The following is a 26,800-nucleotide window of genomic DNA, read 5'->3' on the forward strand; positions in this document are numbered from 1 at the left end:
TTTCGATTTAAAGCTTTCGTGACTGCAGGGATTCATATTCTTGGTTATTTCGGTGAAGTCACGTAGAAGGGAAATAATAAAGATGAAACAATAAAATTCTCACGACGTTTTAATTGCAACACAAGCAATCATCATCAGGTGTGAAAACCAAACAATTTCTTGCTGTGATTTTCACACCTAATGATGATTGCTTGTGTTGCAATCGAAACGTCGTGATAATGTTATTATTTTATTATTATTTTATTTCCCTTCTACGTGCCTTTACCGAAAGAACCAAGAATAAAACATACTACATAGCTATGTGAATAGGCATGATACAAGCTATACAGGAGTATAGTGTGTACAGAAAGTATCACAGGAATAGCATCGCTCGTGGCCTCCCTGCATGTGGTTATTGTTGGTGGAAACCCCAATCAGAAGTTTTGAGAATTCAAATCCCTGTCGTGTGTTGACTACGCCCATATCTTCTTGCCAGGGTCTGTATAAATAAGAAACTGTTTATATGAAGTCAAGTCAATGGTGGGTGCCTAATGGAAATGCTGACCGGCAATGGAAATACGGAATTTCCAACACTGGCTTAGCGCTGCCAACAGCGACGAGTGCCGTTCTATTTGTGCCACGGTGGCTATGAAATGTGAACTACCTCGCCTGGTATACAAGGAGGTCGTGGGTTCGACACCGACCCTGACGCCTGCTGTGTATGTGGAGTTTGCGTGTGTCTCTCTCTCTCCCTCCAGGGTCGCGTGGATTTTTCTCGGTTTCCTCCCAACCACATTTAGAATCAACATCACGCGTTTAGAGTATTTGCCTGCTATAAAATTCCACATGATGTTAAGCCACTTCGTTGAGCTATCATTTGTGATAGCCAGGTCGCTTCTGCAAAATAGCTATATATTCCTCAATGGGCCTTACCTGGTCAAATAAAAATTGTAAATAGTTTATAGTTAGTTACATGGGGAGTCGGGAAAATGGGAACACGGAAGGTAGAGATTATATACGTGATAAGTACACTTGGGTTCAAGGTTTAAAGGACAACTCCAGGACAACTTTAAGTTAAAGGTTTTTGTGCAGCCGGTCACTGATGCATGTGTATCGAGACAATGCGCTGGGGAGACAAACGAGGAATTGTTTTCTATTTGCTTGATTTGAGAAGGGAAACGTTTTGATCTCTTGCTTTTTACTTTCTTTTGTTTTGATCGTGCATATAAAAAAAAACAACACGACAGTTTCATGCTCTCACAGATATCGCGGTAAGCTCGCTCCTTCAGACGAGGAAAATGGCAAAGCAGTTTCCACGTAACAAGTCTTTAAGGTCATCTCCCAACATCGCGGGCTATGTTTGACTGTTGATGTTTCTCGGACATGATCCATCCGCAGGGATGAAGACGCTCGCCATAGCAGCAGGACAACACACCAGTTGCTCTGCGTTGCGGATAAGCTGTCTCAACGTCACGTCCTTAAAAAATACGCAATCCTTTAAATACACACACAGAACATTGCATATTTTGAAGCAAAGCACCCGAAACAATGTGAAGACAAACTCAGTAAGCCATATTTAACGAGGCCAGTCCACATGCACCAAACAGATCCTCCGTTTGTACCGCTCCCATTCGCCGATTTTCATTTCAGGACGCTTCTACCTGGAGAGAGAAGACCAAGCACGAATCACTTGATGTGAACATGGGCCAGGAATCGAAATCGGCTCACTGGGATAATTGTGCTAAAAAAAATACACTCAAGAATTGGATGTAACGACTAATTGGTACAAAGACATACTCTTTGTTTTTTTCGGTAAAGTCACGTAGGTAAAGAAATCAAAATAAATTAAATCACGACGTTTCGGAGGCAACACAAGCTTCCTCCGAAACGTGGTGATTTAATTTATTTAGTTTTTTTTTACCTACGTGACATTACCAACAAAAACAAAAGTATGAAAAAAAAATTCAATCACGACGTTTCGGAGGCAACACAAGCTTCCTCCGAAACGTCGTGATTTAATTTATTTAGAATTTTTTACCTACGTGACTTTACCGAAAAAACCAAAGAGTATGAAATCCTTGCAGTCACGAAAACTTCAAATCTAGAATGGTACAAAGACACACAAACATGCCACGTTGGAGACCCACCGACACGTGTGCTCTTTAGTGTCGTGCAGCGCACACACAGAGAGAGGCTCTGACAAGCGTTGTCTCATGAACGCGGTGAGTTTAAAGTGTGGATAAAGTTCAGCGATGAGTAATATAAATGGCATTTTAAGTACTGTCCGAGCAGTGGAACGCAGTCGTCACCGCGCTGAACACTGCCTCGCCATCGTTGGGCACGCAGCCCGTCGAGAGGAGGGAATGGAATTGGCAGCCACGGTGGGAGCCATTCTCGCTCTTCTGTTGGACGATTCTTCTCCATTCGTACGGCCGACGTTTTAGGCACAGAGCTACAGCCACAATGTTTTTTTTACGTTCGGGGTGGTTTGAGCCGGCCAGGAGTACGTGGAGTGCAAGGCCGTAATTATAATTATATTGGGGGGGGGGGGCACATTCCCAATATTCAAATATGCTCGAAATGTCCCCCCCCCCAATATATTGCTATAAAATAGATTTCTGTTTATATGATTGTGGTTATGGTTGTTGTACATTATTAATACCTCACCTCTGCCATTACATGCAATGAATCAAGAAAAGGTAAAAAAAAATAAACAAAGCAATGTAAATACAATACACTATTAGACATTATTGTAAAAAATAAATAAATAGTCCATCCTATGTGTTACTGAATTTTTTTAATATTTAGGCAGGAAATTTGTTTTAAAATTGTTGAGTCCATGGCTACAACCTTGGCGGAGTGTATCGGCTGCGAAGTCTCCTTCGTGTTTGTGCAGATCGGGGAGGGGGGGGGGAGGCATTGCGTCGTTGCACGTTCTCTTGTTCTGGACAACCACAATCGATGGAGGATTCTCTTCCCCCACCACCATCCCATCACCACCCCACAACACATCCCCATTGATCGCCATCGCTCGCCAGTAGAGGGGGTGGGAGAGCGTCAACGAAGTTAACGACGCCACTGCGGAACAGCACCGGGCGAGGTGTGGTTCAGGCAGGCAAGGGGGCGGTGGTAACATCCCACGTTCTAGAAGGCTTCCCGTGTTGTATGTTGTTCATGTAGAGAGTTAAAAGGCGTCCACACACACACAGACAGCAGGACGAGGTGAACGCCTCCTGCACGCCTGTGCCGTTTGGCCGTTTTGCAATGTCGGCGTGTTTACAATTCGCGGATGGCACGCAAATTGGTTTAGTTGTATCTTTTAAACGGCACGGTACTGTTGTATATATTATTGTTGTGCCATTAATACTTGTGAAGTAAGCGCTTACTGGAGGGAGGGAGGGAGGTAGTGGGTGGTGAAACGTAAACAGACCGAGACAAGTTTGGAAGAGTTCCGGCATCACGTAAGGGGGCCCTCTCTCTGTATTTTTAACCCGAGCACGTAAGGCGAATATATTTAAACTCTTGCTGCAGCCGTGACGCGAGCCGCTTATTATAATCCCACCGTGTACAGAGAGAGAGAGGAGATAGAGAGAGAGAGCTGTGGAGGAGGAGGAGTTGACAGTAAGTTTTTTTTCGGGGCGATAAAAGAGACGGGGGACCACGTCCACCGCCAGAGAACGGCCAAGGGAGTTGTTGTTGTTGAACAATAAAAGTGGGGACCCGGACGCCGACGAAGAGTTTACAACTCGTGTTTTTTCTCGACATTCCTTCGGCGAAAGCGGATTAGCCGAGGGCTAGTGGTTTTGTCGACAGGTCGGGGGATCAGTGCTCTGAATTTTTTTTTGTACCGTGTTTGTACACCGCCAACAGAGAGGAGAGATGCCGGCCCTGTCCACCTACTGCCACGACTCGGTGGCCCCAGAGAGGGCCTCGTTGATCATCATGCCCAGGAGGACCGCCGCGTTCTCCACGCAGCCCGGGTCGGCTCGAGAGAGGGTCGTGCCCGTCATGGTGATGGGACGAGCTGGCAGCGTCCACCACCACCACCACCACCCTGGGTCGGCCAGCCCAGCCAGGGACACCATCTCGTTCCTGACCGGCATGAGGTTCGAGCTCAGCCCCAACTCGCGAATTCATCATCCGGAGGTGACCACCCCCACGTGCGTTGGTTATTGCCCAGACGACGACGACGACAACGACGATTGTTGGATAAGAACAAGGGCTGAGAAGGAGGAGGATGAGCAGCAGCAGCAGCAGGGGCAGAGATGCTGCGCAGAGAAACCCTGGGGTCGCTTGCACCTCAAGCCCGCCACTGCACACAACGCGCGCTCTGCTGGAGGAGACGTGGAGGGTGGACAACGTGGCGACGAGACGACACGGTCGCCCAGCCTCCGGAGTGTCCGCACGCCGCCGCCGCCGGTGGTGGTGGAGGCGATCCCCCCCGTGAGCGAAAGGCTTCGGAGTCAGCTGTCGGTGCCGTGCGTCCGCCAGTCGAGCTTGGAAGTCGAGCCCCCCCAGCCCCAGCCCACAGAGCTGGCCGCTGGCACCACGGCCGCCACCACCACGGATGCCACCACCACGGCCACCACCGCCGTGCTCCACGTGGCCAGCGCACCGGGGGGTCATCATCGTGGTGGCAAGCAGCCTGATGCATCATCCGTGACCACGCACCACAAAACTCCAGACACCACCACCACCACCAGCAAAAGCAGCAGCATCAGCAAGCAGGATGACCACCGCTCAGAAATGGAGAAGCAGGACGATTACCTGCGCTCCAGCAGCCGCTACCGATTTCACATCATCCCGGACGGCAACTGCCTGTACCGGGCCGTGTCGAAGGCGGTGTACGGCAGCCAAGACATGCACGCCGAGCTCCGCGAGCAGACGATCCACCACATCGTGGACCACCTGGACGAGTTCGGTGCCCTCATCGAGGGAGACGTGGGCGAATTCATCGTGGCCGCGGCGCAGAACGGCGCGTGGGCCGGCTACCCGGAGCTCACGGCCATGAGCCAGATGCTCGGCGTGGGAGTTCGACTCACCACAGGTGGCAGCGCCAATTGTCCCACCGTGTCGACCATGCTGCACCGATTCGGCAAGGGCAACGATGAGGATGGCCCCACCATCTGGCTCAGCTGGCTCAGCAACGGCCACTACGACGCCGTGTTCGACACGCCGCTGGCAAACGACGAGTACGAACGCTGGTACGAGCGCTACGTGGCACAGCAGCGGGACGACGAGGAGATGGCCAAAGCCATGGCAATGTCCCTTTCCAGACTCTTCGAGGAGCAGAACATCAGGACCCGTTAGCTTGAAATGTCTCCTTTTTGCCTGGTGGGGTGGGTCGTGACCAAAGTTTGAGGATGATCTGAAGTTCCGAACTCGAATGATTTGTATAGGGTGAAATGATTGGAACGTGGAGGAAAGTTTATAATTTACAAGGCAACTTATGAATGGCAATGGGCTGGGCTCCCGGCAGACCAGTTCTCCTGGGAAGCTACATGCGCCGATTTTTGGTTGAAGATAGAGAACTTGCTCATGAATCCATCTGCCTCACACGTCACCCGAGACTATGAAACCAGAGACTGGAGTGTGTTGCCACCTCGGTCTGGAGCCGAATCATGAGAGGCAGGCACAACGTTGCCTGCGTGGCAAGTGGACATTGTTGGTTTGTGCAGAAGAGATGGCTGGGCCACATGTTTTCAGTGTGCTTTTGGTGTAGGAGGGTGAAGGTTTTTGTTTATGCATGTGTAGTTATCGGACCAACTGTTTCAAACACGCACAGTCAAGCATTTGCAAATATTTTATAAGTAGCATTTTAAAACCAGTTGTTAAACAAATGTCTACTTTCGCCTTTATTTACACAAATTCTGGTTGCGGATTGCTTGCAGATGTGAAATGTTAACCGGTCACTTTCATGATATTGGTCGGAGTCGGGAACATTTCTAAAATGTAAATGCTGGACACTGTAAGTTATATTACTTTGCTGGGTTAAAGGTTAAGCTTTTATAGAGTATAAAGTTAACTGGATTTACACTGGAAGGCCCTCTGTTTGAGGGTGACAATAGTTAAGATTACAAGTTTTAGTCGAGTTCTCAATTTAATGTTTGGCATTGTGACACGATTTGTCCCTTGAAAAACATTGTGAAAGGTGTCGAATAAGCGCAAATTATTACATGTCGCGATTGAGTTCCAGTCTAGGAATGTTTCACATTGCTGTTTTGTCAACACTGGAAAAATAAACATTTAACTTTGCATAAAAAAAATTGGCTTCGTGTTTTCATGCATGTTGCAACGTCAAGGATATCAAGGGTGGGAAAATGCATATTACAAACCTTTTTGCCAATGGGTTTCATACATTGACTTAATGAGGGGGCCACAGAGCCGCACTGTAAAACAAAGCTGACTTTTCCTAATGCCATGTTAATGCTCTTAATTTAATGATATGGGCCTCGGGCAGAAACAACTCGCAGGGCTGCTGACCAATAACAGCCAAGAAAAACAAAAGCACCCGAAAGGATTTCGAATTTCTAACTGTAGAGATGCAGTGTTGAAGTCAAATTGTTAAGAATCGAATTGTGTTAAAGGGCATTGATAGCAATGGTAATGTCAGCCTGTCATTGTCAACAGCTCCGATTAACATGGTTGGCTACGAACGGTGTGAAAGTTCAAAATACATACGAGTAATGGCTGATGAAGCATCGAAGCAGTTAATCAACCATTGTCACCTTGCCCCTTGCTGTGTTCTTAGTTACAGCCCTTTTTCAAATAAAAGCCGTTTTAAAATATTTTCTATCCTCGGGAGAGATTTGACCATACAGTATTTTGCTATGGACAGTGGGAGATCGTGTTCACCCATCATCGATGTCAGCCATAGCTGGGAAACAAACTGGGGCAACCGGTTTCATAGTGAAGAAAACTAACCACTTCGCCACCACTCCACCCACTGCCTGATTATAATTTAAGCTTAAGTCACTGGCTTTTCAATTGCTCGTGGAACATTCTGGCAGGATCTGGTTTTTTAGAATACAGTACTTTGTCATCATTCACAGACATGGTCGTTATTTTCCCCAATTATTTGGGTTTACTGAAAGTGGTACTCATTGGCAACAATTAACCTGCAATTATTTTCAAGTGTCCACACTACTGTTTGTTACTTTTAAATCAACATATTACACAATAGTACATTCAAATAAAAACACTGCATTAACCTGTCAATATAGTTGGCATAGCTATCTACGGGTCAATATAATTGTGGTCACGTCTTCTTTTAACGATGTTTATCTGCTTTGTTATTCCTGACATTGAGCACACGTCTCTTGTGCAAAGTACGCTTGATATATTACCAGGCTCTCAGCTGATTAAACAAAGACCAACTGCTCTTTGAAGGATGTGTTGGCTTAAATCGAATCACAGTATGTTGCCAGAGCGGTCTGGACTGCAAGCACTTGATGCATGGAAGACATATTAGCAGTGTTCTTCACTAATTTTCAGAGGGGGGGCACTTTCACCGATAAGACATCAGTGTCAGGGCTGCCACACCGCCTGCAAGGGGTGTTGTCACATGTGTGTATTGTCGGGGTCCGCACGTCAGGGGCGCACTAAAGGCCACCAGGGTGGCCAATGTGTTTGCGCACAATCGGAGGCATTCCACAGAGCCATACTGAAGCATGCAACACCCAAACAATGTGTACTTTATTTACAAACCATAATTCTTGGCATTTAGCTGGTCATTGATGGTTTCGAAGGCCATGGTAAGCACAAGAAATCAGTGCCAATTCTGTCTGCCAGAAATCACAGGAGCCAAAGGCATTGCTTGCAGAGACTATGGTCTCATTGAGGAGCTGTGCATTCGTGATCAGCACATCCCACTTATGACTGAGGGTTTCCTTTCCAATAAGATGCAAACGAGTTGTAGGTCATTTGCCCATGGCAGAAATCTGTCGCTCATTTGTACCACTGCAGAGCAGGAGCTTTCTGCTCAACCATGGTCTCATCCAGCTCTGTCCATGGGTGCAGTTTGGGTCCAGGAATCATTATTGTCTGCAAAAGAGATTGTGAAAATTAGCATCATGGGTATGCCAAAATAACAGCTGCGATGCAACAGTACATGCCATTTACAAGTTTTATTAAGCTATGATGCTAATGTGTGAATTGACTCCCAGTTGTCTAAAGCAGCGGTCCCCAACCTTTTGGGCACCAGGTACCGGTTTCGTGGAAGACAATTTTTTCATGGTGGGGGGTTCATCATTGGATCTTTCCTCCTTTTCAAAGAAGCTCTCCAGCGACGTTGGTTTTTTACTCATTGTGGCTAGGGTTTAGCTTGTGGGCTCACCAAAACTGTGACTGAGACAAGTTCGCAGTGTGGGAAAGAGTCGCGGACGGAAGTGGTAAATTAAATAATGGGTGGACCACGTGCGGACTCACCGCTCTCACCTCCTGCTGTGCGGCCTGGTTCCTAACAGGCCACGGACCAGTACCGGTCCGCGGCCCGGGGGTTGGGGACCCCTGAGTCTAAAGGACCCAATATGTAATGATGGCAATGACTGACCGAAGCATACTTAATTCCAATAAATAACAAAAACAATTCTAATTGCTGTGGATTGCGCTGTTCAGCTGCAGATTTTTTGCATGTAAAATGTGCAGCTGTGCTGTGAGCACCTTAATGATGGGGTCCTTCTCCTTCGTCCACTGTGGCACGATCTTGCCATGGAGCCTCCAGTTGCCATAAGGGTTGGGCAAGTGCCTCTCAAACACCACATACTCTAGCACGTCCTTGGGCACCTCCTCACTGCCATACATGAGCCGTCCGAAGCGGTCATACAGGGCCATCGTCTGCAGGCCCATGCAGATGAGGCGTCATTCAGGCCATTGTTCGGGCAAAACAAGAGACATAATAGCATTGTGGCAAAGATGGCAAATATGAATGTGACAGCACAATGCGCGGTGCTACAGTGGGAGCCAAGGAGGCGATGCTGAATCCTACAGAGAAAAAAACTCTCCCTCTGTATAATGATGAGATAATTACTGCCCGTGTGCAATCAATTAATACAACACGGTACACGGGGGATTGTGTGGCTAGCATCGCATGCCAAGTCGCCATCTCTGCTCAGTGCTGGCATTAATATATATTGAACTTTCTGCAAAAACGTAATACAAATTGCCTAGCAACGGCACAGTGGGGGGGGGTGGGGGGGGGGGGGGGGGGCACGTGCAGAGTTTGGGGGTGAAAGCTGACCTGCTTGGATAGCAGGCGCACGGTGACCTGCCCGTACAGGTTGCCGGGGTCAATAGTCTTGGGGCACCGCACGTGCACTACACGTGGGGGTTCCAGGGACTCCAGAAAGCGCCAGCGCAGCGTCTTCAGCCGGTTCCCTCGCACCATTTCCTGATCGGGCAAGTGTAAGGAAAAACAAAGAGTATTAAGTGCATTGATATATGTTGATAAAATATTTATTAAGGGGCTTGTGCTTAATGTGACTTTTGATATAACGCATTCAAAAGTTAAAGTATCCCTCACGTTGATTATCGACTTCCAATTTGGAAGACCTATTTAACTGGTAGAACATCTATTTTCCCTTTGGCAGGGACCAATTTCTACATTGCACAGCCAAGTTCGCACAGAGTGAAACGACCTTAACAAGGACGTGCTTACTTTACTCAGCTCAGAGGGATGATGGGCTTTGGATTTGTGATTAAAAATGGGATATTGCTGCTCTATCAAGCTCATATTACTGGCTATTAGCAAACAAATCTCTTATCATTCATGCATCTGAGTCTATCATATAATAACATTAGTATTTACAATGGAGCATTTGCATATTTCACACTTTATATAGTTGCAAACTGAAGACCATATCTTAATAATTTTTGTTATATAAAACAATTGCAGTGCAACTGGTACAAGAATCAGCTCAAGCTGTGTGTCGAACAAACAGGAACATGTTACGGGTGCTGTGCACAGTGCTTTTCTCACCGGGAAACATCGCTCTGTCACCAGCTGGTGCAGTCTCACTTTGTTGAAACTGCAAAGCATCGATCGGGCATGACAAGTCACGTTATGACACAAACCAAGGGATAGAGCCGTGAACGCTTGAGCTGGGCTACGGTGCGAGGTGCTGCGACTTACTTCACCAGGCAATCATGTGCTTCCACGTAAATGTCTTGGACCTTGGTGGGAAACGTTTTAGTGCTAAATCCATCATCGTATTCCTTTACCTTCCGAATCCTGCATATGAGACAAAAACGTATATAGATATGGGGGGTGGCATAGGCATAAGAACATGTTACTTTGGACTATTTGATGTTATATGTAGCTTATTCGGAACAATTAATGGATGTTAATGATATGGTGAGAAATAGAGACGTGCAAGGAAATACATTGTTTTATTTTAATCTAAGCTCCCAAGCATATGCTCTCTGCCATCACCAACCCGCACTAAATAGTGTAAAGTCCAGTTTAAAAAAAACATGATCTCCATGATTATATAGGCCCTCATCCAGCTGTGGATTAACAAAGCGCTGCATACATGTAAACATACACATTAATGAGAGTTTGAATTATTAGGCCGATGTGGGAAGTGAAACATCTATCCGTACAAACTAGCGAAGTAACACGTGTACGCTTCCCTTCATGCATCCCCACCCACAACATTGTGAATACATTATCAGACTTTACATCAGCGAAACATTCTGTAAAGAAATACACAACCGTGTGCATCTTCTCTGGAGAATTGTGCACTGGCCAATCGAATGCATCATCCTGATGAACTCACGCAAGCTGTGAAGCTGCAGTCTGCCTTATCTGCATGGCACGCTGCTTCAGGCCTTCTGAGCTCATTGACGTCAGTCGGCTGTCTCCCTCCGGAGGGACATAGCCATCAAAGATGCCGGCTGTGGGACATAAAAAGGAATGTTATTTTCATTTGTGCATTAACCCATGTACAATGACTGATACAGTATTTTTTTACCCCTGATGAAGCTTCAATCTTGTGTTGGGCAGCTCAGGTCACAGAGTCTTGGTATGGGTCAACAAGACAGGCCCTACTGTGTTTATGACATGCCATCGTTAAAGAACTTTCCACTAAGTTTTTTTTATTCATCTGGATCTCTCGCAGAACAGTGCAACCCTTCATGTCAGAGAACGTCCTACGGAAACGGATATTACAGAGCTACTACTGAGATCCCTTCGTGTAGCCCCTGTTCAATACATTAGGGGGACAGCACTTTTCCACCCATTCTGCCACCGAGAGTAACGTTCATCGCACTGCAAGTCGCACTGACAATTTAAATTCTCAAAGCTGCAATTAAGCCGAATTGTGACGGAACCAATTTCCATGTCATGGGGTTTTTAAATCCTATATATTAAGTTCGCTTGCTTGCGCGCTTACGACCGTGCAAATCTTTCGGTCGTTTTTAAATCCTTTATATTAAGTTCGCTTGCTTGCTTGCTTGCGCGCTTACGACCGTGCAAATCTTTCGGTCGTTTTTTATTTATTTAAATCCTTTATATTAAGTTCGCTTGCTTACGCGCTTACGACTGTGCAAATCTTTCGGTCGTTTTTTAACCCACTTCCCGTGATCCAATCGAGCTGACATTTTCCACACAGACTCGTTGTGCGTGACAATTCATTTTCGTGAAAAAAAATGTGTAAAATTTTACACTTTTTTAGGATTTTTTTTTATATTTAATTACCAATTGCTTAATGCTGCCAGGCAATCATCTGACCCATAGGTGGCAGCCATTTTAAGCCAGAGGACGAGAGGACTCTAGCCGCCACGCATATAAAGGATTTATAGTGAAAAACTTTGTTTTTACGGGTTAATTTTTTTGTGCAATGATGACAGGGCCAAAACCATGAACTCGCTACCTTTAAAAATCCGGTTTTCGAACCCAGAATACCAGCGGTGCCAACTCAGTTGCTCCGACTCCTGAGCCAGCCAGTAACCTGCAGACCTTTGCACTACCGTGTAACAGCCAGGGCAGCCCTCATAGGTGAAGAGCGTAAGCAGCGCGTGTGGGGCGGCATCCACCTGTGCAGGTGATGTTGATGGGCCTCTCCACATACTGCTGCCGTAGCACGACCCCAGCCGCCCGGGCCCGTGCCTCTCTGTCAACATCTTGCTTGTACTTGGCTTTGATGGCTGGCGGAATGAAAAACCTTTTCTTTGTTCTCACTGGGATCACGATGCTTTGGAACGCTGGCTTGATGTCACTCAGAACACCCTGCGAGGTAAAAACGGGACACATCGAGAGCGTGGGGTTTTTTTGCTCAAGTACTGTACTGAGAAACGTGCGTTTAAAATATTTGGCTGCTATGAATTCCCACATGAGCCACTTCGTTGAGCTATCATGTGTGGCCAGGTCGCTTCTGAAAAAGAGCTACATAGCTCAGTGGGCTGAACCAGGTAAAATAAAAAACTTAGTTTATAGTTTAGTTTATATTGTAACCACCGTATTACACTTGCTCAAACATCCCCTATGACCTTCATCCAGCAGTAGATTACAAAATAGCTGTACAATAATTCAAGGGGCAAAGCCGGACAGATGGCTGGGTCGAGCAAATGTGTTGACACTTCATCGAGCCATTGTCCATCTACTGCTGGATGTTGGGCCTCCGTGCATCTTCACCATCCCTGCATTGCCAGAACCCCCATTTCACTCCTTCACATGACATATAAACTACATTTATTTTATTTTACCAGAAGAAACCTGGCTATCACAAATAATAGCACAACGAAGTGGCTTATCATTTGGAAATTTACAGCAGCCAAATACTCTAAACGCATGTTGATTGTAAATGTGGTGGGAAAACCCGAAGGACCCGGAGCAAAATCCACTCTACCACGGGGAAAGAGACACGCGAAACTCCAAATACAGCAGCAGCAGGCGCCAGGGTCGGGATCGAACCCACGACCTCCTGTAGACCAGGCGATGTAGTTAACATCTCAAAACCACAGTGGCGCCTCAGGACAACGTAGCTGATTAATTTTATGGCTGACGATGAGGCTACAGATAATTATGAAGCTGGTGATGCAGCTTATGATGAATATGCTGATGTTGAACATAGATTCGAGATGACCCAAAACCCTCGACCTTGACCACAACTCCGGGAACCCACGCGGCTCGCCGGCCTGGCCGCGGCGACACGGGCAGAGACAGAACGAGCCAACCTGCCACCTCCCGCGACTGATGCACAAGAGTGGCGCGCTGCATATATAACAACAACAACAACAACGAACAACATCATGAAGAGGCCCTTTCCTTGTCCGGGCCGCGACGAGCGTAGGACGAACGGGATAACCGCGGAGCGTGCTCAACGTACGACGGACGTTCACAACGGCGCCCACACAACCTCTTAAATCGACGCAACTGGGCGATTAAGGACGGCCGTCGCCGTTAACTTATTTAAGGCGTCTTGAAGCCCGCAAGGGAGCGACTCACGCGTGTCAGCGGTGACAGCCACGCCGCCTGGCTCAACCTGAGCGCCGCCATGATGCTTCCGGCCTACCGGCAAAAGGGGCGGTGCCAGATCCTGGAGGGAAAACCTCCAGCGGGGTGGGGGGTGGGGTTTCAGTTTTTAGTTTTTAGTTTAATTTATTAGGTGGTAGCCCTCTTCTTGGTTCTTTCGGTAAAGTCACGTAGAAGGGAAGTAATAAAATAATAAAAATAAAACATAATAAAATAATTCTCACGACGTTTCGGCCACAACGCAAGCAGCCGTCCTCAGGTGAAGAATGAAACAGCGCCAAGCTTGGAGCGTATATTTAAGCTGGGTTGGAGGGGTGGAAGAAGAGCGCCTTGACAAAATAATTTGCATATCAATAGGAATTTAGCATATTTATAGAAATGCGTAGGAGGTGGGCGGGGGGTTTCAAAGTCATATTATGCCCGTGCATTATGCAGGATTAGCAGCATCAAAGGGAGGGGATGGGGGTAGCATTAACAAAGGGAAGGAATGTTAATAGTATGTAGCTGCAGTTACTAAACAACAGAGGTGGGACAAAGTCATTGTTATGCAAGTCCAAGTCGAGTCGCAAGTCATCAAATTCATGACTCGAGTCTGACTCGAGTCCAAGTCACATGACTCGAGTCCACATCTCATAGGTGGGACAAAGTCATTGTTATGCAAGTCCAAGTCGAGTCGCAAGTCATCAAATTCATGACTCGAGTCTGACTCGAGTCCAAGTCACATGACTCGAGTCCACACCTCTGCTAAACAACCACGTAAAAAACTAAAGTATAAACTACGTAGTATCATCAGTATACTAACTATACTTTCCAATAAGCTGAACTACTAACAGCAAGTAATATATTACAATTCTACGTCGCAAAAAATATAATATGCTTCCAGCTAAACTTTTTTCTCTTACATCACATGATCACACTGGTCTCCCCCGTACTATATACTACCATAGACAAACCCAACATTAAATTATATACTGTATTACTATACACCACTCTATACCTTCGTCCATAATATTATCCTAAGTATCATTCTACCCACCCTACTGTATACCACACTGCTGTATATTCAAACGTCGTACTGAGATTATAAATGTGGGTTTGCTCTCCAACACAACGGTGTGCTGATGATACTAGTAACGAATTGGCACGTTCTGTTTAAGTGACAAACCTTACTAATTGGCTGTGTCGGGTGGTGGCGGGTTTAACGACACATTTATATTTACGCGATCTAACCCAATGAAACCTCTCTTATGGATGATATTGGTCGCGAAAGCCCTCTAAGTGTTGTTAAAATTAAACTGACAATTCAAGAACCCACTTGCTGTACTGCCATCTCGTGGCCACCTCAGCCTATCGCGGTTTAGAAGCTTCACAAATGCTGTGATCCACCAACCTTCAAAGGACTGAAAAAGTACCTGAAACTCCTGTAAGAGGAGACCTAATAAGCACGGTTGGCTACGTACTGTGCGAAAGAAGTTCAACATACATACATTGGGATTTAGCAAGACCCCTAAACATGCATTTTTGTGCAGCTATACACTAGTCCAGGGGTCGGCAACCTGCGGCTCCGGAGCCGCATGCGGCTCTTTTGAACCTTGACCGCGGCTCCGGGGCGGATGCTAGCGAGGGGAGGAGGCGCACTGTGACACCTGCTCTGGCGTTGCCGCTGCTGACAGGTCGCCGCTCCGCTCCACACTGCCCGCCCGGTGACAGGCAATAACGTTGCCGTTGCTTTGTCACATGTTTGGAAGAAGTAAAAACCTTCCTGGGCAGCAAAGAGCTCACCTTTGCTGAGCTGGAACAGCCAGAGTGGCTGGAAAAATTACATTTTATGGTAGACATGACAGCACATCTAAACACGCTAAATACAACCCTTCAGGGGAAAGGAGGCACAGCCCTGCACATGCTGGAGGAGGTTTTGGCATTCGAGCGCAAGTTGACAGTGTTTGTCAAAGATTTACAGAGAGGTACACTGTCTCACTTTCCCTCTTTGAGAGAGTTCAAACAAAGTCATGATACGATAAATTTGGAATATTTCAAGTCTGCAATCACCACAATGCAAAGTTCGTTTGGGAAACGATTCTGTGAGTTCAGAGAGGAAAAAACGACATTATCCTTCCCTGTCACTCCCCTGGCGATCGATCCATCCCTATTGAATATGACTGCATTTGCAGGTGTAAGTCAACCTGATCTTGAGATGGAACTGGCCGATATAGCCGACAAAGATATATGGGTGTCCAAGTTCAAATGCTTGACCGCTACTCTTGAGGATGTTGCCCGTCAGAAGGCCATTCTGGCTCAGAATCATAAATGGAGTGATATTGAAAACCTTCCCAAACAGGACAAACTTGTATTCGAAACATGGAATGCCATCCCCAACACTTATATAAACATGAAAAAGTATGCATTTGGAGTCCTGTCGATCTTCGGCTCCACATATGTATGTGAGCAGGTCTTCTCCAACATGAACTATATTAAAAACAAACATCGATCACGCCTCACAGATGACAGCTTGCAAGCCTGTGTGAAAATGAAGGTGACGTCTTACAGCCCTGATGTGCAGACACTGTGCACTGAGGTTCAGGAGCAAAAATCCCATTAACCAGGTAATTTAGCTATTAATTTGCAAAAATATATTTTACATTGTTAAGTGAAAAAGTCCTTTTTTTATTCAGATTGACAGCTGACTGCACGATCCTGTATATAGCAATAAGGTAAGAAACAATATATGCAGTGTTATATTTGTTTTAAATGTTGCAATGGTTTTGCGGCTCCCAGTTTATTTTTTCCTTCGGAAACGGGTCCAAGTGGCTCTTTATGTCTTAAAGGTTGCAGACCCCTGCACTAGTCAGATACAATGCACAGGCAAGCACACTCATCAGATACACATGGACAGGCAGCGAGAGACACGCAGACAGAGATATAGGGGCAGGTAGAGACAGACACAGAGATCGACAGAAACAGACGGATAGACAAGCAGACAGAGACGCAGACAGTTAGACAAATAGACACAGCAGAAACACAGAACAGACGTCTGGCTGGCAGAGTGGAGCGGTGGGCTCTGGTTAGCGCACTCCGTTCCTTAATGTTGACACTCCAACCGATGCTCCTGCTGTTGTGGAGTGACTCATGCAGCCAGCTATGGCTGCAGAGTTTGGTAGTACATGTTGTTTACGTCGTTAATTGTGAAAATTCGGTCACAGTTCCCATGATCACTGTTTCATTGCTTTTATGGCTTTATTTTGGTGATTTTTGAAAAGTTTTTCGGTTTGGCCATGTTTGTTTGTTGTAGTACAGAGTTAGACTGATGGCCTTCATCTAAGTTGTCTTGTGGTTGTTGTTTGACTTGCATCCCACTGGGATTTTTGCACACAGTGTTGGTGTACGGTGCTTTTTCTGCAATATTTTGCTGTCTTTTCTTGGATTTTATGTTTGCACTCAGTCACGTATTCACTTTAAGATGTTTTTTTGTTCATGTTTTTGTTTTTTTGTTTGTTGCGGTTGCACCCGATTCAATAGCCGAATGGCTCACCGGGCAAAACCTAATTAATGAAACTTTAAAACTTGCTTTAGGTTCGATTCCCGACCACAGCTAACATCAATGACGAATATCTGAACCGGTCCTGGGACTCCACTAGGTCAACTCAACCCTTAAATCAGTACCGAGCACAATGTTGTCCTTCCCCCACACCTCCGATAAGGGAACGTCCATAAATGACGTCACGCACCGAGGGGGGGGGGCGGTCAGACATTTGTGACGATGTGTGACGATGGGGGGGGGGGGGGTGAGAAATCTGACGTCACATCAAAATGCGCAACTTTAAATAAATATAGACAAGACGTTCTACTTAATTAAATATACTTTTTAATAAATGTTTTCTCCTACATCAGAGTGCAGCGCCACATTAAATACGCACTACCATGACAATAGTTTAAAGCGATTTGAAGCATGTTTTATATTTTTTTTGGGGGGGGGGGGGCAGAGCTTTGTGACGTCATATTTGAGGGGGGGGGGGTCTGACTTTTTGTGACGCCGTGTGACGAAGGAGGGGGGGGGTAAAAAATCGTCAAAAATCGCGTGACGTCATTTATGGACGGCCCCAAAGCACGGTTGGCTATGTACAGTGCGACAGATGTTCAACTTACATACCTACACACACAGGCACACATAGTAGACATACAACCAGTTAAAGACATAAATGACAGAGGCTCACACACATCGGGTAGCATTGAAACACATTTATTGGGTATCTCTGTACAGGACAGGGTTTTCATAATTCATTACTGGCCAATCATCCACAACTGGCCACGACTGTGCGCGTCACCGGAACTCGAGAACATGAAGAGCGAGATGACGCGTCCCGTCTTCATCACAGCTCCACGAAGCATCCTCCTTAATCCACCCGGGACGCGGCACAATAAGTTTCACCGCACCTCATTCCAATATAATTCATATATATACTATAAGTGACATAAATTACATTTTACATGGGCCAAATAAATTACAGCAGTCCGCTTCACGTAATTACACGAACAATCTTGTGGTGCTGTGTCAAGCGGCATTCCACGCACCCCAAGAGAACAGGCAGGCATGTTTATACCCTGTAGCTTCATCACAGGGCGAGGGAAGTTCAGTGTCGCCCTGCTCAAATGGACGTGACCCGAACGCTCAACTCCGTCGTCAGCCCTGAGCCGGTGGTGGAAATTCCACATTCATATGGCAGGGGCCAGCTTCCCCCTCGGAGGACCACCACTCTTTAATGTCTCACAAAGTAGTGTGTGTGTGTCTTGTTAACCTTGAAAGGGTGACGGGCCAAGTTTGAAAACTCGACCTGGATTTGAACTCGCAACCTTGTGATTGCGAGTGGACGACACACCGTCAACATTAAATACAGGTACTCTAGTGGCACACTGGTTAACGTGGCTGAATTCCAGGCAGGGTGTGCTCTGCCGTGAACATACAGTGGACCACGTCAGTTATGAGTTGGTGAAAAGGCAAATTCCTCCGATTTTCTGTGGAGGGGAAAAAGTTCAACATTACAGAAGGCGGCAGCTACTTTGCTATTATTTCTGCTGCACAACTGCTTAAGTTGCCTCTTTTGAGCACATCTGATGCAGAGATGCGAACACACACAGCTGCCTCGGATCAAATTGTATCTCCTGAGATCGCTGTCCTTCGTAACAGAAGTTAGGCATGTAACGAATACTTTATTTATCGATGAAAAATTTAATTCTCAGCTCAAGATACATGCATGTAGTACGAGAATCAATTATTTACGTTGTATGCAAATGTTACCTACAGGCGAACGGAATTAACGAAAAGGAACATACGAGGGAGGAAATATCGAGACGGTACAATTGAGAGGCAAATAGAGATTCTTGAATCAAATCGTAACTGAATCATTAAACCTTCTTGGTTCTTTCGGTAAAGTCACGTAGAAGGGAAGTAATAAAATAATAAAAATAAAACAAAATAAAATAATTCTCACGACGTTTCGGCCACAACGCAAGCAGCCGTCCTCAGGTGAAACCAGGTCTGTCGAGGCGACAGCGTCTGAATGAAACAGCACACGTGCTTGGAGCATATATATAAGCTGGGTTGGAAGGGGGGGGGAAGGGCGTCTTGACAAAATAATTTGCATATCAAGAGGAATTTAGCATATTTATGGGAAATGCAGGTATGTGATTAGTACTACTTATGTCCGTGCATTATGCAGGATTAGCAGCATCCAAGGGAGGGGATATGGGAAATGCTTGCGTTGTGGCCGAAACGTCGTGAGAATTATTTTATTATGTTTTATTTTTATTATTTTATTACTTCCCTTCTACGTGACTTTACCGAAAGAACCAAGAAGATGGATCCCTGCAGTCACGAAAGTTTTAAATCGAAACTGAATCATTAAAGTGTATCGAATTGCGGGGGGATTCAATCGGTACATGGATGTAATGGCGTTACCACACCGGTGCAGCAAAACAACACACCGGACCTCGTAAAAGTTTGACGATGTCGCTATTACCCCTTGAGCGAGCTGCAGGACTCCTCCATGAGAAGTTCCACTGGGATTCAACAGCCGATTTCCCATTCGAACGTGTGACGCCACGAGTTAGTAATCTTTTGATGTCACCGTTCGCCGAGAAATGATTCCGGAAATAAATCGAGGAACCGTCCGACCAAATCTAAGACATCACGAGAAGTGATGTTGACGCACCCCGCAAGATTTTCCCGACCGGGGTTGTGAATCACGGACAAATAAATAATGATTGCGAAAAAAGTGTTTCATACCGCGCATCACCGGTGTATCGCCAATACATTCACATGCACAACGGGGGAAAAACCCCGACACACTCGGCATAACCAGCTGTACCACCTCTCTGTTATCCCCAGCTATAATGCTGCAGCATAGAGCCTTCTTCCTACCGTAGGTTTATCTCGCAGCGTTTGAATCTAAATATTACGAAATTAATGCCCACGAGATGACCCTCTCACTTCCATTCCCGAAACACAACTCTTGCATGTGTGACAGTGACAGGCGTCACACGCTGCATAGGATCAAAGGGGGGGGGGGTGGGGGAGGTCATTGCCCTCTCAGTTTCGCTCATGGTGCCACAACACGCAGATGCTGCATCACGCACCACGCACACCTCGGGGTCGAGAGGATAAGCAACGCTTGCCGCGTGGAGGTGGTTCAGGCCACACCGCGGCACGAGCACGGTCGGCGTGCGACGCTCTGGCCGGAGCATCTCTCTCCTTCACTCAGTGGCGTTATGCGTACACGCGAAAGTCAAATGTCTCCACTAAGACGGATTAACGCAACATCGTCCTCGAACAGAAAGTGTTACAGCAGCACGAAGTCACGCGCAGTTTGGTTCCCGTGAGCGCATTCGACCCCCCCCCACCACCACCCCCATCCCTGCACGCAGGATGATAATTCATGCATACGCATCATGGGTTACGTGGTAAGGCGGTTCCAACATGCAACCCTGCCCTCGGCCAGTGCCCATTTAGTCAACCACAGCCACGGCCGGACGCGCAGGAAGAACAGCGGCACCCGTGGGCCACGATGAGGCAAAATGCGGGCTTCGAGAATAATTTCCCTACTCTTAGTTCTTTCGGTAAATTCTAGATTTGAAGCTTTCGTGACTGCAAGGATTCATATTCTTAGGTTTTTTCGGTAAAGTCACGTAGGTAAAACATTAAAATTAATAAAAGTAAAATAAAATAAAAATCACGACGTTTCGGAGGCAACACAAGCTTCCGTCTTCAGGTGGAACCGTCACAGTCACGAAAGCTGTATCAAGTAAATGAGAGATTGCAGGAGCTACCACTCCGTTTATATAAAGTAAAGTCACGTAGGTAAAACATATGAAATTAAAATTTTAAAAAAAATAATACATTTTGATATTTTTATATTTTATATATAAAAATTGTATTTTTTATTATTTATTAATTTAATTTTAATTTTTTTTACCTACGTGACTTTACCGAAAGAACTAAGAGCATGAATCCTTGCAGTCACGAAAGCTTCAAATCTAGAAATAATTTCCCCGCCACGGAGACTCGAGTCAGGAGGGCCGAAACACCTCTGCGGGCCCTTGTAGTCCTTGCGTGTCCCGAGTTTCGGGGACAATCGTTTGATCAATGTTGGCTGGCTTTCGGTCGGCGAAGTCCCTGCTAGTTACTTAACTTGCCGCAAAAATGTTGGTTCGTATTGAATCATTTTTATGAGAGTTATTGCAACCCCCCCCCCCCCGACTCCATTACCTACAGACGCAATGCACAAACGCTTAAATAATAAAGGTAGTGGCCTCTCCGCGGGGCCCTTGGACACCGTGGCTCAGATTTCTGCCAAAGGACCCCTCGCTTCGGATTCACTGCAGTGCAGGGGCACAGCCGGCGAGAATGCAGCGACGGGTGCAGTGTGTGGGTGCCGACACGAAACAACAATACACACGGCACGTCTTCCAGTGACATGTACACACAGACTCAAACACCGTGTCACACGGCACCTTCTCTCCGTGTGACACGCACGCACACACACACGTGGATCTCCAGAGTCTCAGACACAATATCACAAAGTATAGTAACGCTCTCATTGTCGCACACACACACACACAAAATAGCGTCGCAGCGTTTCACTGAGTCTCCTTACACAACGCGCCACACATTATAATTACGCAGTACTGGACATCGTCTCATTTCCACAAGTACGCGCAGTGTTTCAGTCTCGAAGACAACGTGTGAGTGTCACGCGGTTCGGGTGTCACACGTACACACAACAACAACAACCGCCAATCGCCACTAAGTAGTGGCGCTTGTGCCAGGCTATGTGCACGTTGAGGCCACACACACACACACAGTGTTTCACAGTCTTAGTGTCAACACACACACACACCAAAGTGCAGTGTCACAGCTCTCCTTCATCTACCTCACCCTCAAATATTAAGACTACAACATAATTTTAAAATACTACTTTCTCTAGCTTTCCGCCATTCAGGTTCCTTTATAGACCTTGTACTTTTTTTTTCTTCTAAAATAATTAACATAAAGGAACAATTACATAAGTTAGACAGGCGTGACCCTTGCAAGCGTAGATTCGCTGCTGCAGGATCACTGTGGAAGATATAATCCCATCATTAAACGCCAATGAGGTATGTTCTCTCCACTCAACGTTCCGCAACTTTTGATCACCTTCAGCTATTGCGATAAAACTCAGGATCGTGAAGTGCAACGGTGCAGCACGGCAGAGATCCCAAGGGTACACGTAGCTGCGGTTGGCATCACTCTGCACAGGAGCTCCCCTAGGAGGTTGAGCGCTATTCTGGATGTGCTGTGCCAGGAGCATACATATATTACTGGTAGGAACCTCCTGGTTACACCAGCCCACAGGGGATTATTGTGTCCGTCGTGCAGGGAGGGGCTGGGTGGGGAGGGAGGGGCTGGGTGGAGAGGGGAGGGGAGGGTGGGGAGGGGCTGGGTGGGGAGGGTGGGGCTGGGTGGGGGGTGGGAGGGGTGGGGCTGGGTGGGGAGGGAGGGGCTGGTCACGCCGTGGTGCCCTTATAAAACTCAACGTTTAACCTACTCACGCCGGCTTGTGCCCACCCTCACAGTCGGGAATATTTGCGGAATACACCACGCCGCCGATGACCCTGGCCATTGACCGAGCAACCCAACGTTCTTACCAGCTCCCTCCGCAGCAGGAATGTGTTAATATTTTCCAAGTCATTGAGCTGGACAGACACGACTGAAACAAAGTCCTCCTGGTGGTGGAGTTCGGTGTGGGGCTGCGTGCGGAGCGCAGCCACTACAATTGATCGTCGTTGCTGCTCGTCTCACACAATGACCATCAATCCCAGGGTCGAATGAAAACCGCGGCGAACGCTGTGGAGTTCTGCCGAGGTTCCTGATCAAACCCTCCTCGGAGGAGCCCACCACTGCTCCGCACGGCTTTGATCTGCGCAAGAAAACCTGCGGCGCTCCATTCACCGCTTCAGAACAGCGACTAATTTGCTGCGCCCAATACTCCCTCCACAAGTGGGAAGTTAAAGGTGACCTGCAGTGTGACTGCAGCTGCCCGAACCAAACAACGGACCGTATTGCGAGCAACTTGCATTCGACGCCCGTTTTATGGCGGAATGGACAGTAACTCCCGAAGCTGTCACGAACTTAAACCTGGACTCATAATTTACACATGCAGCACTTGCCAATTGAAAATAGATTTCCAAATGAACACGTGGGGTTTGGCACGTGCGTGCCAGCGGGAAGGGCATATTCTACACAAGGCTTTTTTTTGGGGTTAGATTGGATAATTATAAATGTGTCGTTAAACCCGCCACCACCCGACACAGCCAATTAGCAAGGTTTGGCATGCAAACAAAATATGCCAACCAGTTACTAGTTCAGCACACCGGTGTGTTGGAGAGTAAACCCACAGCATTTTTCAATTCGACTGCAATGTTTTGCCGGTAATTCCAAGCAGCCTCATCATGTGACAGCCAGAATTGTGGAGAATTCCTCCTGTTTCGGTCTTACATAGAGGGATACATGTGATGTCGTCACTGTAAGCTGATCAGGTGCAAAGACTAGAGGGGGGTTAATGTCGTCATATACATTACAATGGACATCTAACATTGGCCTCTATGATGGATAAAATTGGTCGCGAAAGCCTACGTGTTAAAACGGGCATATTCTACCGATGTACACTTAAAGCCCTTGTGCAAATACACTGCTGGATTAGGGCCTTATTACGCCGTGCAGATCTTGAGATGTTATTTGACCATACATCACCGTGAGGGTTAGGAAAGGCTGCGAGCAGTCGTTGGGGGGGGGGTGGGGGGGATAGGACAGTACAATAGATCTTGCTGCAATGTCCTCTGCAGAGGACGCAGTCTCGTATCTTTGCCCCACTTGAAGAAAAAGAAAATCACAATTTTCCTGCACATTTGCCAATTTTTCTCCCAACCAAAATGTGACGCAAAAATGTGTTTCCGCCAACACGAGAATTACCCCCCCCCAAGTGTTTGTTGATCAATTTATACGGACGCGCGAGTGTGTAATATTTTTGTTTACCGGTGTCCAGTCTCCCGAAAACACCACGGGCCAATGTGAGAGCCACGCTCAGTTTAGGGAGGCAGCGTCACGCTCCAACTTTTCACGCTCCCTCGATCGTCCACGCCGCGCCCGTGGCTATCGAACTCACTGGCACCCGCGAAGCAAACAACTGGCGCTCGCATCAGCGGACGTCCTGTGATCTTTGTCACCTGGGTGCAGATGACAAAGCCATGATGAGAGTGTGCGCGCAAGCGGTGGAGCTTGCGGGGTGGTTCGAGCACAGCTCCGTAGTGTTCCACACGACGGAAAAACATGGCCAGAAAAATAAACATCTCTTACGGCAGCCACATTTGTTTTTGCATTAGGCTACACGTGGTGGTAGTTTTGTAGGCAAGATTCTTGTCATGAACCCGGCAACACCCGACAAGATTTCGACGTTTGGCTTCAGAATTTTCACTGCTGAATTGAATCGTTTTGTAAACGTGGCAATGTTGTCGGGTGGCTGAGGGTTAATGATAATAACTTTTGCCTAAACCTACTACGTGGCCTCACTCAAAAACAAATATATATCGGCGACAAAAAAAAACATTAAGTTCATTCACATGAATTTAAAATCTTCTTGGTTATTTCGGTAAAGTCACGTAGAAGGGAAATAATATGCGACTTTACCGAAAGAACCAAGAAGATGAATACCTGCAGTCACGAAAGCTTTAAATTTAATTTAAAATATTTTTTCTTCATTAGCGAAAATTTCAGATTTGTGTTAAATAAACCCGGAACACACAACCTGTGTTACGTTTTTACAACTATGAGACATTTGTTTCGCATGTCCTACAGTTCGCGTTTGGATACATTTCCTCGGACCATAACAAATAAATAGGAATGAGTGTCCGCGTCACTAAACTGTGATGCGTACTCGCTGTCGCAGCCTAGCAAATGAGGGCCGGCGTCTTGATCGACTTCCCTTCCCCTGCACACATGTTACATCATCGTAAAAATTCACTCTGCACTTCACTCCTGGAATCGTCAAACGGAGCCACTCAGTGCAAATTGGTGCGCACGGGAAATTTTCACCGAGTGCTTCAGGACAAACAGTGAACTTGCTGGCGTTGTGCTGCCAATTTGTTAAACAGGACACACACAAGTGGCGGAGACTGAGCTGGCTTGATAATACAGCCCATGGACATGTTGAAGCAGTAAAGGAAACGCTCGTGCATAGGCAGAGTGTACAATTAAGATGGGGCGGATGGCCCCCAGCGGTGTAGCGTGGTTGGCATGGACCCTGGTGCGCTGAATGAAATGGGAGGGGCTGACCATTTCCCTCGTCCATCTTCGTAGCCCGTGGCATGGACCCCTCAGAGCTGTGGGCCCCGGTGTAGGTGAACCACCTGCACACGTGATACGGACATCACTGCGTTGCTCCCTTGAGGAGTTTTTAGTCTAGACGCTGCTGCTCCGAAAATCAGATTACGTAAATTGCAAAACCTGTGGGGCAGCAAATTGTCAACGACCAAGAAGCAGAGCTACGTCATCTTGATGGCGTGCAATGTGGTCTGCAGCGATGCGAGCGTGGGGACGACAAAGGAAGGTATCCTCAAGTGCGAAAACACCGTGCTGCTGACGACTTGCTGAGCTGATGATTCCTAATGACGTTGCCAAATGCGATGATAAGTTTACCGGGATAATTTCCAGTTGCAAATTGGCCCCGTCCAACCGTGTATGGGGGTGGGTGGTGAGAAATGGTTGGTGGTGGTGAGCAGTGCGTGGGTGAAGGTGATGTTGATTTTGTAAAACCACAATACAGGGAGCAACGCCGGGCAGCTTTTGGGTTGCGTTGTAAGCGGTTGAAGGGGAATGAGGTTTGGGCGAGAATCGGTGGGAATGTTTGAGCGAGTGCTTGAAAAAAATGTAAGTTTGAACACAAAGTTCGGGAGTCGGCGTCGCTTTGCGTGGGAGGCGAGGCTGTGCGCCGATGTTGAGCCATGCTGATGTGAGGTCCCGGGGGCGTGACGTCCACCTCGGTGGCTGGGAGTCAAGGGGTCACCAACTGAAGACGCGAGCCCTGGCTGTGGCCACGGTGGAGTCGGAGGCCTCGCCCTCCGAGGTGTCTGAGCCCGAGTCACGGAAGGCCAACGCGCTCTGCACGACCACACGCGGCACACATGGAACGCCGCGTCATCCAAAATTATCGGCGCGAGCGGTGCTGACGAACGCCTATCAAGGCTGGCAGGGGGCTGAGGCTAAGTTGACTTAAAGGTGGTCCAAGCATGGCTGCGGCCACGTGCAACGCTTCCACGAACCCCCGTGCCGCACCCCCTATCCATAAACCCCGTGCCACGGCCGTGCGCGCACCTGCACGGGGCTGGGCACCGGCGGGTGCATAATCTCGTCGCGCGCCAGCTTGCCCAGCGAGATCTGCGTCTTGACGCGCCGCACGGCCGTCTCCTTGTCGGACAGCCCGTCCGACTGAGTCGAGATCTCTATGGGGACCTCGGGGGACTTGGACGCAAGCCCTCGCCCGCTGCCATCCTCCTCCTCGTCGTCAAACTCATCTTCGTCGTCTTCGTCGTCGCGCCGCCGACGATCGCGCCCATCCTCGGTGGCCCCCGTACCACCACCCGCTCCCCGCGGCGGGGTCAAGGGTCGGGCCGGCTGGGGCACCGGGGCATGAGTGGGCGGGGGCGGCTCCGACTGGTCGCTGGTGTTGCCCTCCTCCAGGTCGTCCGACGCCGACAGGTTCTCGGAGCTGAACGTGGAGTATGACTGGAAGCCGCTGACGCACCGGTGTGGCCTGTTGGTGGTGG

At 47.5% G+C, this 26,800-nt stretch overlaps 3 protein-coding genes across 8 annotated transcripts in view; 1 reads left to right on the top strand and 2 right to left on the bottom strand.

Annotated features, from left to right (window-relative positions):
- Positions 1-3,031: 3,031 nt before the first annotated feature.
- On the top strand, positions 3,032-6,207 carry OTUD1 (OTU deubiquitinase 1). Of its 5 annotated transcripts, none has more exons than XM_078884965.1 (2): positions 3,032-3,440; positions 3,850-6,207. In XM_078884965.1, exon 2 carries the CDS (start codon positions 3,859-3,861, stop codon positions 5,287-5,289), a length of 1,431 nt encoding a protein of 476 aa, XP_078741091.1. In that variant the 5' UTR covers positions 3,032-3,440; positions 3,850-3,858; the 3' UTR covers positions 5,290-6,207. The 5 variants fall into 5 exon arrangements, with proteins under 5 accessions (XP_078741091.1, XP_078741138.1, XP_078741196.1 ...); XM_078885012.1 differs by having other exon boundaries at positions 3,032-3,142; XM_078885070.1 differs by having other exon boundaries at positions 3,039-3,094.
- Positions 6,208-7,360: 1,153 nt separating this feature from the next.
- MRPL45 (mitochondrial ribosomal protein L45) lies at positions 7,361-13,498 on the bottom strand. The gene is made up of 8 exons (XM_078885262.1): positions 13,424-13,498; positions 12,013-12,205; positions 10,755-10,872; positions 10,109-10,207; positions 9,956-10,004; positions 9,218-9,367; positions 8,641-8,814; positions 7,361-8,022 (listed from the first exon to the last, which is right to left on the bottom strand). The coding sequence occupies exons 1-8, from the start codon at positions 13,472-13,474 to the stop codon at positions 7,927-7,929; spliced, it is 930 nt and encodes a 309-aa protein (XP_078741388.1). The 5' UTR covers positions 13,475-13,498; the 3' UTR covers positions 7,361-7,926.
- A 4,179-nt stretch (positions 13,499-17,677) lies between these two features.
- LOC144954256 (mitogen-activated protein kinase kinase kinase 13-like) overlaps positions 17,678-26,800 on the bottom strand; it is a 43,481-nt gene continuing 34,358 nt past the window's right edge. For both annotated transcript variants that reach the window (XM_078884872.1, XM_078884818.1), the window contains exons 13-14: positions 26,349-26,787; positions 17,678-26,135 (exon numbers count right to left, since the gene is read on the bottom strand). In XM_078884872.1, coding sequence (XP_078740998.1) covers positions 26,037-26,135; positions 26,349-26,787 — 538 coding nt within the window. In that variant the 3' untranslated portion in view covers positions 17,678-26,036. The remainder of the gene's footprint in view (positions 26,136-26,348; positions 26,788-26,800) is intronic.

This window comes from Lampetra fluviatilis, chromosome 1, assembly GCF_964198595.1.
Source record: "Lampetra fluviatilis chromosome 1, kcLamFluv1.1, whole genome shotgun sequence".
NCBI lineage: Eukaryota > Metazoa > Chordata > Hyperoartia > Petromyzontiformes > Petromyzontidae > Lampetra > Lampetra fluviatilis.

Coding starts and splice junctions, on each gene's coding strand:
- OTUD1 (XM_078884965.1), top strand. CDS start 3,859: ATGCCGGCCCTGTCCACCTACTGCCACGACTCGGTGGCCCCAGAGAGG.
- MRPL45 (XM_078885262.1), bottom strand. CDS start 13,474: ATGGCGGCGCTCAGGTTGAGCCAGGCGGCGTGGCTGTCACCGCTGACA. Junction 10,873..12,012: donor CATCAACATCACCTGCACAG/GTGGATGCCGCC, acceptor TATGTCCCACAG/CCGGCATCTTTGATGGCTAT. Junction 8,815..9,217: donor TGCGCCTGCTATCCAAGCAG/GTCAGCTTTCAC, acceptor ATGGGCCTGCAG/ACGATGGCCCTGTATGACCG.